Genomic DNA, 14809 nt, shown 5'->3' on the forward strand with positions numbered 1-14809 from the left:
CCAAATGAAAGAACTCCCCAGTGTCAACTCTGTAACTACCCCTCAACAGTTTAAAAGACTCATTCATATCGCCTCTCCTTCTTCTATCTGCCAAACTTTGTATTAAAAAATTCCCTCAGTCTGTTCTCATAACTAATATTGTAGTCTTGATATCATCTTTGTTATCTGCCTGTGCACTGTTTCCACAGTTGATTGATCCCCCTACAAATCTTGGGGACCATAAGCACGATAGTTCAGGTCTGGTCTGATCAGAGTTTTATACAATGGAATGAAAACTGTTTTATCTGTATAGGTCAGCATCCTTTTCAGTATTGTAGAGCAGTCTTCTGAGTTACCTTCGCTACCTTTGTAATATGTTCCCTGAATTTTGGATTTCTATCAATCATCACTTCCAGATCCCTTGCTCCCCCCCCCTTCTTCCAGTACAGTTCCTCCAACACATATGCAGCCTATGGCGGAATATGCCTTTCCCTCACCAATGGCTCTTGTCACTTTGTTATAAAAGGCAATCTATTGCTAAAATAAGAGTGCTCCTTAACAAATCCATGCTGACTCTCACAGGTAACATTTCCCTCATCTGCCCAATGCTGTAAATGATCCCTCACTAATTTAGCTGAATTAAATTGATACCTATTAATTTGCCCATATGTCATTTATTCAAATCCTTTTGCAGGGCTACCACATCTGCACTATTACTAATAACCCTTCCCAGCTTCACAGCATTTGCAAGCAGCTGAATATCCCCCCCTGCAATCCATTGATAATGTCATTGATATAAAGGTTAAACGACACCAGTACCAGTACTGATCCCTGTGGGACTATAACCTTCTGCTTCCTTGATAGCACTCCCTATACAGAATTCCTTGATATCCATTAGATAGCCATTCCTGAAGCCAGTTCACTAACCTAACATCTAAACCCATGTGCTGCAACTTAAATATTACTATTACTATTATTCTCGTAGACAGGCTTATACGTTGGTTAAGCATTTCTAAATAACTTAGGGAATTGAAACAACGTAGATCCGAATATAAATTAAATTATACTTTAATAGATATTTCCGATATTCTAGACAATTAAATCGTCTGACTTTCCTGAAACGCTGCCGGGATAACAAGGTAATCCCGAACTGTGTAAAATTGAAGAACCATTTTGTTTCGCAAAAAGCGCTCTGTATATACACCCGCGCTAGCTACGCTTTACTTCGCGAACAAATCACCGCCACGCGGTTAGGCTTAGCCGAAATTAACGAAGCTATTCGTACCCTCGAAGATGAACTTTCGTGCACCTTGAACTACGAACTGTGGTCAATTTTACATGACATCTCGTGTACCGCTGTAGACAAAGAGTTTGAAAAGATATGAGGCCGACAGATGAAGAAATTCGATAAATTAAAAAAGAATTCTACCGTCAATCCAAAACTTGCTACCAACACCGTAATCAACCTTTCTTCAGTCACCCTGAAGCCCTCAACGTGCTTTCACGTGGCCACAACTTCGCCATTGCTCCCAGAAAAATACCAAGTGAGGATATTATGATCCAGATTGAAAGAGGAATCCGCCACCTTCCACATCAAATCACCAACAGTGTAAGACTGGATGTAGCTTGTGTCCTTTCCATAGCAAAACCACCCAAAACCAATATATCCAACAAGGAATTTAAAGCCCTACAGGAATTGAGAAATAATAAAGAATTAGTTATCACCAAAGCGGATAAAGGAAATGCAACTGTAGTACTTAACCAAAAGGACTACAAAGGTAAGCTGAATGCTCTTCTATTAGATCGGGCTACTTACCTCCCTATCAATTACAATCCCACCAACTCACAAATTAGAAAACTTCACAGGCTCCTTAAGAAAGTCACTTCTTGGCCTGTAGAAGTTACCAACAGATTAAAACCGTTTAACTCTATACCCCCCGTATTTACGGACTCCCAAAAATACATAAAGAAAATGTGCCATTACGTCCCATAGTGGATGGCATTGATTCCCCCACATACAAATTAGCTAAACATTTGGCCAAAGAGCTCACACACTATACTGGCAACACACCATCACACATAAAAAACTCAGCCCACTTCAAAGCCAGCATAGAAAACCTTACACTCCAACATACTGACATAATGGTCAGCTTCGACGTCTCCTCCTTATTCACAAATGTCCCACTCAAGGAAACTTTAGAGCTAATCCAAGCTAAATTTTCCCCCGATATCTCAGCCCTATTTCAGTTCACAATGAACTCAGGCTATTTCGTTTGGCAGGGAAAATTCTACAAACAAATAGAGGGGACAGCCATGGGCTCACCACTTTCCCCACCCTTGGCCAATTTCTTTATGGAGACCTTTGAGGAAAAAGCCTTAGCCTCTGCCCCACAAAAACCAACCATATGGCTTCGCTACGTTGATGATGTGTTCGCTATTTGGCCACATGGCTCTGAAACACTCCTCTCCTTCCTTACACACTTAAACAACCAACACACCAGAATCAAGTTCACCATGGAAAAAGAAGAAAACAACTGCCTCCCTTTCCTAGACACACTAGTCACCCGCCAGCCTGATGGAACTTTGGTTTTCTCAGTTTACAGAAAACCTACCCATACAGGCAGATACATTCACCAACAATCCCCCCCCCCCTCACAACAATATGGAGTGGTAAAAACACTATACAACAGGGCCAATGTCTACCCCGCCCCCAAAAAAATCCAAAAAATATTAAAACCTACAAACCACAGCCCCCCTCCCCCCCCTCCACAAAAAAGATTACTCTAAATCCATCACCATTCCCTACATCCGAGGCACCTCAGAAAAAATCACCAAAATTCTAAAAAAACATGATCTCACCTCCTGTTACAGGCCTTACAGAAAATTGGCATCCCTTATCCGCTCTACCAAAGACCAACCACTTCCCCTAGACCTACCTGGTGTATACCAGGTCCCTTGCAGTTGTAAACTCTCGTACTTTGGCCAAACAGGCAGGACAGCGAATATCAGAATTTCTGAACACAAGGACTACATCCGGTTTTACAAGTATAGCCATTCTGGTCTTGCAGACCATGCTCTGGATACTCGCCACAGAATACGGTGGAAGAAAGCAACAATAAAACACCAGAGCAAATATAAATTCGAAAGATTATTTATGGAATCAGCCTCTGCCATAAGAAACTCTCCAAACCTCAACAAATTTGGTTGTATGCGACTGCCCCAAATTTGGTAGGCATACATCAGCAAACCTTCAGCCCAATGGCCAAGAACGCCTACTTAGCCCGCTTCTAGGAGAATGATAGCTTCATATCTTCATTCTCAGTTACTGTATTGTTATTGCCTGTGTGCACCTGCCTTTTTGTAAGTTCCTTTAGAAAATGGCAATGTGACATTGCCGAAATATCGGAAATATCTATTAAAGTATAATTTAATTTATATTCGGATCTACGTTGTTTCAATTCCCTAAGTTATTTAGAAAAGAAAAAAAAAAAAATTACTATTATTACGGGCAACTCCAGGGAGTCATTAGACTCATCGAGGGAGGCCCCAAATCATATTCATCACAACTATTCGACATTCATACAATATCTATCATACCTCGCCTTAAACTCATTCACTGTCACAGCATCCACCACAGACTCAGGGAGCGCATTCCACTCATTCACTACTTTAAAAGTAAAGAACCCAGCTCTAACACCTTTACTAACCACACTTTTGCCCAGTTTCCATGGATGCCCTTAGTCCTCCCACAACCAGCCCTGTTCTCAAAAATATCTTCTGAATTAATTTTATAGAAACCCTTCAGTAATTTGAATGTCTCAATCATATCTCCCCTCCTCCGCCTATCAACCAATTTTTGCAACCCACAAATCCTCAACCTGTTCTCATAAGGTTCATTCCACAGACCTGCTATCATCTTGGTCACTCGCCTCTGGATCCTCTCCACCTCCTCCCCATCAAGAAGAAACCTAGGTGACCAAATCTGAGCACAGTAGTCGAGATGAGGTCTTATCAAGACTCGATACAGAGGAACAATAACCTGCTTGTCTCTGCTTGTCAACGTATTCTTCAGCAACCAAGTGATTTGATGAGCTGATTTGGCCACTTTTGCAATGTGTCCCCTAAATTTCAATTCCTTATCCACCAACACTCCTAAATCTCGTGCCTCATCAATTTCCTGGAGCACGGTTCCACCAAAGCAGTAAACTGCCGCTAATCTTTTCACCCCAAAATGCATAACCTTACATTTTGCCACATTAAATTGACATCCATTCTCCTTAGCCTAGACCTCCAATCTATCCAAATCATCCTGCAAAATTTTGACGTCATCTGCATTCACTATTGCCCTACCCAACTTCGCATCATCTGCAAACAAATGAACTGTTCCTCTCAGATCCTTTCCTATATCATTTATGAACAAATTAAACAGCAGTGGTCCAAGAACAGATCCTTGTGGCACACCACTGGTCACAGGCCGTCTTGTGGACTCTACTCCTGAGTAAACCACTTTCTGATATCTCTCCGTCAACCACCCTCCTATCCATCTCACCAACCCTATGTCCATTCCCATATGCTGCAATTTACTGATTAGAATTCCATGTGGCATCCTGTCAAAGGCCTTAGCAAGGTCCAGTAAAATCACTGTAAACCCATTACCCTTATCCAGTTCAACCGTCACTGTGTTATAATACGTGAGCAAGTTACTGAGGCATGACCTACCCTTCACAAAACCATGCTGTCCCCGATACAGTATCCCATTTTCTTCTATCCAATCTTGTATTTTCCTCTTGACTATTTTCTCTAAGACCTTGATAATGATTCCTGTTATGCTGATTGGCCTGTAATTTTCAACAGCAGCCTTGGAACCACCTTTGTGCAGCGGAACTATTTTCGCTGCACAAAGTCCTGAGGCTCAAATTAAACAAAATGGCCAAGGGCACTGACAATTCTTTAGCCGCTTCACGTACGACACGAGCTGGTATACCATCCAATCCCACAGATGTATTGACATTGAGGTTCTGTAATAGACTAGTTACCTCTACTTCATTCATCACAATTCCAGTATAAGCTGTTGGTTCTTCCATTCCTGCAAAGTCACCACTTGGATGATATACTCTTGCAAAGTGCTTGCTCAGTAATTCCACAATATCGACTGATTCAGTTACCTCCCTACCCTCAGCATTTTTTAAGATCATTCTACCATGAGCATTTTTCCTTTTACTTGCAACATATTGAAAAAACTGTTTGGGATTCTCTTTAGCCTGCGTGGCCAATTTCCTTTCGTAATCTGCTTTTGCTTTTCTTACCACCCTTGTTACCATCCTGGCCTGAGCTTTATACTGTTCCTGTGCCTGATGGTCCCCCTTCTCCTTAAATTTCCTCCACAATTGTTTCTTTTTTTGCAGCTCAAGCTTAATAGTGTTATTCATCCATTTAACCCCTACTTGATTTATTATTCGGACTCTTGGTATACAGTCAACCATTGCCTCCTGCAAACAGGTCTTAACCACCTCCCATGCACTATCAACATCCAGCCCTTGCAGTTTTACATGCCATGGCATTGAGCCAAGCACACACCTAAGCTTGTCATACTTACCAGCCCGGTAATTCCACATGTACCCTGTCATAATTGTATATTCGACTCCTTTCACCATCTCCCAAGTCATGACCTTATGGTCACTCTCACCAATTGGTGGCAACATGGTCATGTTCGTTACAGCCACGTTCTCAGTTGCAATTACTAGTCCAGCACTCTCTGCCCCCTGGTATTTTCCACTACATGTTGCCATAGATAGTTGTCCCTTAATAACCGCATAAAATCCAATTCCTTCCTCCCATGTGCCCTCTCCTCTTTCCAGTCAATGTTACCATAATTGAAATCACCCATAATAATTACCCTCCTTCCACTCATTTCTTCTATTTGCTTATGCATACTATCCCCACCATCTATTCCATCACCTGGTCTATAGCAGCACCCAATTGTATATTTTGTTCTGCTAGATTCTATCTCACACCAAACAGCCTCAAATGTGCTTTTTCCCCCGTCCTGCAGTTCAACTTCTATACTCCTTGGCTGAAGCTCATCAGCTATCATCAATAACACTCCTCCCCCCTTTTTATTCACCCTGTCACTCCTGAACACGCTATACCTGTCGCGTTCAATCCCACTAGCTTTATCGTCTTCTGTCAGCCATGTTTCACTAATACCAACAACCTGTGGCCTGGAAGTGCCAACCATGGCCAAAAACTCTTCCTTCTTGTTCCTACTCCTGGCATTAGTGTACATGAATCGCAGAAGCCAATTTCTACTTTGATGCCTTATACTAACTATCCCATTCTGATTTGTTGTCCATCGTACTCGCTCGGGCATAATATACTCATTCATACACTTAACTGCCTCCCTAGAGTCTGCATATCTACTCCCCCCCCCTCTTAATAAATCTAGTTTCCCTGAGTCTGTACATCCACTTCCACATCATTCATCAACACTTTTTCAAGTCTCCGTACACCAACTCCATTCAAATGTAACCCATTCATCTTATATAAGTCCTTTTGCCCATCGAACTCATTCCACACATCCACATATTCCACACTACTCTCCATGCATAACCCACGCATAAAGTCATTGGCAATTATGGCCCTCCTTCTAAACACTTTGCTGTCATACCGCAGTAAGATACTCACCATCTTAACTCTCTCACTCTTCTCTTTTGCTACCTCAAATAACTCCCTCACATCCTCTATCATTTCCATTTCCTCTTTCAAATCATTCGTTCCTGTCACGATTATCATCTCGTTCACCCTCTGTTTTTGCAGTCGAATAGATTCGCTGACGTCCTTTAAGTTCGCACCTGGCTGGTACGACTTCGTTAAACTCTCAATTATTACACTTCTTAATAGTGAATCCCCATACAGCACTCGCTCCTTCATTTTATTGACGTTTACGAACATTCTATTATTTGCCATCACAGACTTCCGCCGGTTATTTGTTGGTACGTTCAACACACATTTTTCCATACGCTCCAGTTGTCTTTTAGCTCTGTGTATCGCACCGTTCAAATGGGCAATTTCGCTACTTGCATTTATCTCACCATTTTCATTATCGATCAAATCATCCATTCTTTCTGTATTTCTACCTTCATTTACACTTTCAGCGACACTCTCACACCTATCTGGCACTACCACGCAATTCTCTAGCACACCGCCATTTTCTACATTCTGACAATCGTTAACGAGATCACTCTCGACACACGAAACACGCTTGAAATCCTCATTCTCTTTACACTTTCTGCACATATTAACTCCACTATCACTTTCTAACCAGACTCCCACTGCTCTTTGCAAGGCATACATCTCACAGACAGCACATTGCATAAATTCGTTTACATCAAAACTCTTAAACAAACATTTTTTTCTTTATCGGTGCCATGTGTACGCTATCTTATCTTAAAAATAATAATTAAAATAACAGAAAACACGCAAAAATTTCACAGACACACCAAGAAACAAAAAGCAAACAATACTACTTAAAATTCTAGTAAAATATTTAATGTTAACACAAAATACTACTAATCTTTTCAGGAGCGCTCGACAAGCCGACGATCTAATTAGTGCGACACCAAGCATCCGCTTGGTGTCGCACTGATTAGATTGAAATATCAGCTTGTCATGTGGTACCCTGTCAAATGTCTTTGTAAAATCCAAAAAAATGGCAGAATGCCTTTCCCTCACTAATGGCTCCTGTCACTTTGTCATAAAAGGCATTCATATTACTAAAATGAGAGTGCCCCTTAACAAATCCATGCTGACTCTCGCAGATAACATTACCCTCAGCTGCCCAATGCTGTAAATGATCCCTCACTAATTTCCCCAAAATCTTAACAACTACTGATGAAATGCAAACTGGTCTATAGTTTGACATTTCCGATCTGCTACCACCTTTATGCAATGGCACTATCTTATCCTCCTTTCACTCTTTGGGCACCTTTCCCATGGCCAGACTTTCATTGCAAAGCCAGATCAATGGAGCTGTTAGTTCTTTAGGATATTCTCTCAAATCCTGTGGTGAAATCCCATCCAGTTCCATTGCTTTATTGACATACAGAGTATGCAGTATTTGAAACATGCTCTCATTTTGCACCTCTAAACCTTGAACCTGCCTTGACCCTCTGGTATTAAAACCTACTTCTCCAGGATGAAATACGTCAATAAAATGTTCATTGAAAAACTCCACTGTATCTTTTGAATCAGTCACTCTATTCCCATTTTTATTCAACAATGTCATTGTTTCTCCTCCTACTGACCACATAAAAGAATTCCTTAGGATTTTCTTTGAATCTCAGGACCAATCTCTTCTCATATTTCAGTTTTGCTTTCTTTACTAGTTACTCTCCTGGCCTGAGTCATATTCTTAATTCCTCTGCTTTCCACCCCCCCTCTCCTTATATCTCTTCCAAAATCTATTTTTTACTTGCAGTTCCCATTTGATATCGTTTTTCATCCACTTTACACCAAATTGTGTTCTCTTCTTCACTCACAGTATACAACTTGTTATTGCTGCTTATAAATATTCCTTCACAAATTCCCAAGCACTGAAGATATATTATTATTATTATTAGCCTAAGATCCCCATGGAGTCAAAGACTCATCTAGGAGGTTCCTTTGTCACACACACACGCACACACACAGTTCATCATACTGTGCCTTAAACACATTCAAATTCTCTGCACACACACACACACACACCTCACTCTCAGGCAAGGCATTCCAATCACTCACAAATGCATGCAAAAAACCTACTTGTTACTTCCCTGTTCACACTCTCCTTATACATCTTCTGGGGATGACCTCTTGTTCTCCCTTGATCGCTCACCATTTTATGAAAAAACTCTTCAGTGTTATCATATAACAGCCCCTTACCAACTTGCATGTCTCAATCATATCATCCCTCTTCCTCCTGTCCAATAGACCAAGAATCTCCTTACTTCTACAAGTCAGTGTCCTTCACATCATTCACAGAATTCATTGTGTTGTCCTCACAATTTTGGCAATGTGTTCTCTAATTTTAGATCCTTATCTGCCATCACTCCAAGATCTATTTTCTCCATCACCAACAATAATCCCCACCAAATGTAAATTCTACATCCCATCTTTTGGGTGTGGGGGGAACCTACCATTTTGCAACATTGGGCTGATATCCCCACTCCAGTGCACATTCACTTCTTGTAAGGTCACATCTATTCTATCCTCATAGTTCATCTCAACTTTGCATCATCTGCAAGCAACTGAATATCCCCATCCAAATCTGAGTATCATTACTCAGTATCATTAACATGCAGATTAAACAGCAGTGGCTCTAAAACAGATCTCTGAGGCACACACCACTAGTGACTTTCCTCTTCCAGGATATTGCTCCCCCATACTCAACTTTCTGATATCTATCAGATAGTCAATCTCTGATCCTATGCACTAGTCCCCCATATGCTCTAGTTTGACTATCAACTTATACTTATCATGCGGTAATCTATCAAAAGCCTTTGCAAAATCTAAGTATGCTACTGTGCATCCATCTCCTTTGTACAATGAAGCCATCACCTTATAGTAATAAGTAAGTAGATTACTAAAACATGACCTCTCTTTAGTAAATCCATGCTGTTCATCAAAGATAATACCATTGTTGTCAACCCAATTCTGGATCCTGGTTCTCACCAGCTTTCCCAACATTTTAACAACAGTGCAAGACTCATATTAAACAAATATGTCAAGGTAGATGCCAACTCCCTTCCTTCAAAATGTGTGGTGATATATTATCAACTCCGACAGCCTTATTAATATCAAGTTTGCTGAATTTGCTATATATCTCTTGCTCATTTAGTCAGTCTCTCCTCCTCGTCATCAATGGCTCTCAAATTTTCATATTCACAAGAATGAAAGACCTTCATGAACTGCTCATTGATTATTTCAACTATATCTTCTGCAACAGATGTTCTTATACCATTTTCTCCAGTCAGTGTCATCCTTCCATAATCATTCTTTTTTTTTTTTTTTTCCTGGCTACATATCGAAAGAATTCCCTAGAATTCCTTTTTGCTTCATTAGCTAACTGCTGTTCATACTTCATTTTTGCTACTCTTACCAACCAAGTCACCCTCCTTGCCTGTTCTTTGTAATCCTCATGGAATTGATTATTACCACTCCTCTTATGCTACCTCCATAATGCCTTTTTTCCTCTGTATTACATGCCTAATCTCTTCATTCATTCATTTCACATGTACCTTATTTGACCTTCTGACCCTTGATATACATTTAGACATTGCTTCTGCTAGATAGTTCTTGAATATCATCCAAGCTCTTTTCCAACCAACTCCTCATTCCTTGCAAGCTGTCTCCTAAGCTTCTCATAATCACCAGCCTTCTAGTTCCACATATATCATTTCCTCACAGAGGCCTTCACACTGCTGGCAACCACCCAGGTAATCACTTCTTGGTTACTCTCATCAACTGGAGAGTGATTTGACACCTCATTTATAATAACATCCTCTTTGATGAGATGATCAAATCCAAGACCCTCAATCCTCATATGACATACTGCCTGAGGTAGTTGTCCCTCAAAAACTCAAGAAACTTATTTTTACTTCCAGTTGCTATCTCATTATCGCAGTCAATATTGCCATAATTAAAATTGCCCATAATGATCACTCTTCTCTTATTTGCTTGGCTAATTTGATTATACATTTCATGGTCACTACCTTCCATGTTACGAGGTCTGTAATAACATCTGTCTAAGTATTTCATTCTTTTCACCTCTATCTCACACACCATTCTGCCTCAAAACCACTGACACTATTTTCTTCTTGCATCTCTACCTTGTATGGACATAACTCTTTATCTATCATCAATAGCATTCATTTTCTATCTTCATGAAACACATCAAACTCTTCCATCTCTATTCCTGTAAGGACGTCATCCTCATCCACCCAGGTCTCACTTATTCCAACAAGTCTTGGGTGAACAGTCTGAATTAATGCAACCATTTCATTTCATCTTTTGTCTTTCTTACTATCAATTGTTTAGTTCATCAGATCGCTCATTCGTTTTTTCAAAACTTTTTCACTTCACACACACATCATCCTTACATCTGCCTTAATTATTCATAATTTATCTATATAAATGAACGAATACATATAGCACACACCTCACATTTCACAAAACAACTGAAATCAATATTAAATTCCTGCAAGGACAAAGCCGTCACCATCTTTCCTTCACTGGTTACAATACTAAGCTCTAAGTTTAATGATTTCATAAATAAACTTAACTAATAAACCCACATACACACACACACACACACTAGAACCACTGTAAGTGCACAACTTTTACAGCAACTCTTACTCATAAACAAAATTATTTACAATTAATTATTCCAAAAAACATCTGAAACAGGAGCCTTCTTTACACAAACATTCCAATGAAATGCCTCCTGCCAGGTCATTTCTCAACCGTTTGTCCTTGTCATCATTATCAAGGGTTGTTCTGGCTACTATGTTAACTTAATCATATAGTGACAGCACTACATGATTAAGTTAACATTATTATTAATCTGTGATCAACAATTTTCCTCTAAAATCAGTCTCTTATTTGTCAACACCAAAAATGCATATAAAAATACTAGTCAACTGTTTGTCTTAAAATGAAAATCTGATCCTGATTATTTGATATGCTATTTGCTAATTATAATGCTAATTTTTCATAACCTCTTCTAATTATGCTTGTACAAATCTTACCTGGAACACCCAGTAGGGAATTTCCTCTAATTCTCACATTCAGTTTTATTTTTCTTTCTTTTTGTAGATGAGTACTATGAGAGCTACTCTAATCATCTGGAATTCAACCTTCTGACTACGCCTTCTGAATTACATAATGTAGCATATAGTAACATTTCTATATTCCATATTGCGTTTCTGGTCGAACATCATCTATTTCATCTGGTTTCCCACATGATGACTTTTTCTATGTATCAGGAGTACATATCAAGTATTGATCCATACTCCTGATTTCATTCCTCCTGAATATATTTACCTCCACCCCACTATTCTGTCATTTCTTATTTCATTTAACAATTCTTCAGTAATTCCTCCAGACATCTAGAATATCTTTGTCTTCAGTTTTTCATGTTAACTTTTTTTTTCATTTGTGATTCTTCTTATCGTTCTCATCCACTGCTAAGCTTTTTCAAATACTCCAGAACATTTTGCCTTAGCTGTAAATGGTAAGTTTGTTATAAAATATAGAACGATAATGCATAATGTTAAATAAGCGTTCTTAGTACATTTCACTCAGAGTACAGATAAATGGATGGATCTGATTTAAACTGGAAAAAGTTATAATATATAAGCCATATTAGAAAGTTAATTTGTAAATGTAAATTTTGTTTATCTAATATTATTATCATCATAATGTAACACCTCCATGAAGTCCCAGGACACATTGTGGGAGGCCACTCCACAACTCACATATCTGCTGGACACAACCCACCATCTACAGTACAAAACACTACATAGTACACCATCAACGATACATTACACTCTTTATTTTATTTTTTTTCTCTATTAATTGCTTGTGTATTCTCTTTCCCTGTTGTGCAAGAGGAAATACTTTATTTCCCAGGATCCTGCTAGTGACAAAACATAACTTCAAATTAATTGTAATTTTTATTGAAAGAAAATATTATGTGATTTGTAAGAAAATATTATGTGATTTATAAGAAAATATTATGTAAAAGCATATACAAAACTTAAAAACTATTTTTAGTTGCAGTCAGGGCCGCTGAGAGGGGGGGTGACATCTGAGACTTTTGTCATGAAGCATCGAGAAGGGGCCCGATGTATCACATAACTGTGTTTATAATGCATGGTTTTAATTCTTGTAATAATACAACAATGATAAAGGATAATGGCATATCGAGAATGATACTGTGTTTTGTTTTGGACAGATGGCTATGCTCTTTAGCTCACCGTGAGTGTCCAGAAGACACTGATTTTCTTGGCGCAGATCGCTGTAGTTATAGCGGGTGATGACGTCAATAGGCGTTTGTACAAGGTTGTTGCAGTCGGCTGAATTTTTAAAAATTTAAAAATTCTCTTTTTATTTAATGTTTGTATTTTGTATGGTATGTAATTTATCGAATTTTGAATTTATTGTACACTTTTTTTAAATAAATGTTTAATGTTTATATGACTTTTTTTATTAAACAAAATTGATGCACTTTTTTAAGTGGGGCCCGGACCACAGACTTGTCACGGGACCGAAAATTTCTCTCGGCAACCCTGGTTGCAGTGATAGGTTTTTTGAAATTTAATATACATTCTAAATTCATGTTGCAATTACTTGGCATTTGTAAATGTTTAATGATTAATCATTAAACACATGGACTATGTATGCTAATATTGTTTGAATTTATTTGAATTTTAGACCTTAAATGGAATTCCAGATCAAGATACTTATTATGACATTGTAGATGCACTGGAAGAACAGGGTATGGAACATATCATTCAACATTATATGTCAAAACAGGGTACAGATCTTGACTTGCTTCAGCAGTTTCAGATATATGAGGTAGGTTTAATTCAATCAATTTATTTAGCTATAGAACTGTTATTTTGAAAAATGTCAATTTCAAATTATAAAAGGAACAAATATCTGAATCTTTATTATTTTTTTATTTATTTTTTCTAAACTAGATGTTTCATGTTAGGAACTAGTTGTTCCCTACATGAACTGGTGACTACTTAACAAAAAGAGTAGTCGTAAACAATAAAAAAAAAGTATCACCAATTTTATTATGTTATATAATATTTGCGTTTTATTTAATTATTATCATATCTATTTTTGTAATCTACATATCTGTCCAATTTTCTGAGGAGATTTGTGACTACTGATGAGAGGCCCACCACTACAAACTGGAGATCACAGTTTTCAGAACACAAAGCTTTTTTTAAAAGCCATGGTTTAATTCACAATACAAGGCACTAATAAAAAAAAATACAATTGTAAACAAATCTCTTTAAGGTAAAACACATCTTACAGGGTCATTGAAACTGTATTAAGAATGTGAAATTTCTGTTAACATACACTGGCTAGCAGATATTTATTCTTGAATTTACTTTTAAAAAATGAGGCAATACAGTACTGTATTGCCTAAAGTAAGAAGCATAATAGTGGAAAAATGTTAGAAAATACACAAGTGATTTCCATATACAAGGTAAGTGATGTGAAGTCATTAGCCTCTATATTAGCCCACCTGATTGGCCGAGTGGTTCGCTTATCCGCTTTCCAGCCAAAAGGCTGCAGGTTCGAATCCCGCCGTGGGCTTGGATGTTTCTGATTGTCTGTGAAAGTAGTAGGCAGTAGATGGCTTTGGTGTAGTTGTGGTTCATTGTGGCTGGTGGAGATAGAGAGTTGTAGAGTAGATGCCCTCGCTTAATGAGTCTTTGGACTCCCTGGAGGTGTCAAGTAATAATAATAATAATAATATATGGTTGCCCAGTCATGAAATTACTTCACGTACAAACTTTGTTTGCTTACACTTGGATAAAGGATTAAACCAAGAATATCATTTCTTGGCATCTTTAATTTATATCTATTTAATTTATGTACGATTTCTTGATATGCTCCAATTCTATACAAGCTTCTCACATTCCATGAACCTATTCATTCCAAGGCCTGGGTCAATTATCCATTTAAGTCCATCCAATGAAGATTACTTAGTACATGTTTTGTGACTAGTTTATTTTTTATGAGATGCAGTTATCAGCCCATGCTCAATCCCCCA

The 14809-nt window shown here is 38.4% G+C and overlaps 1 protein-coding gene across 3 annotated transcripts in view; it reads left to right on the plus strand.

The window, feature by feature from the left end:
• The window catches only part of LOC150103262 (FH1/FH2 domain-containing protein 3-like), a 469484-nt gene that overhangs the window by 306287 nt on the left and 148388 nt on the right, over positions 1–14809 (plus strand). For all 3 annotated transcript variants that reach the window (XM_090397848.1, XM_090397849.1, XM_090397847.1), the window contains one exon: positions 13450–13593. In XM_090397848.1, the coding sequence (XP_090253974.1) occupies positions 13450–13593 (144 nt within the window). The remainder of the gene's footprint in view (positions 1–13449; positions 13594–14809) is intronic.

This window comes from Typopeltis vanoorti, chromosome 9, assembly GCF_054136105.1.
Source record: "Typopeltis vanoorti isolate ZY-2024b chromosome 9, IOZ_Tvanoo_1.0, whole genome shotgun sequence".
Lineage (NCBI taxonomy): Eukaryota > Metazoa > Arthropoda > Arachnida > Uropygi > Thelyphonidae > Typopeltis > Typopeltis vanoorti.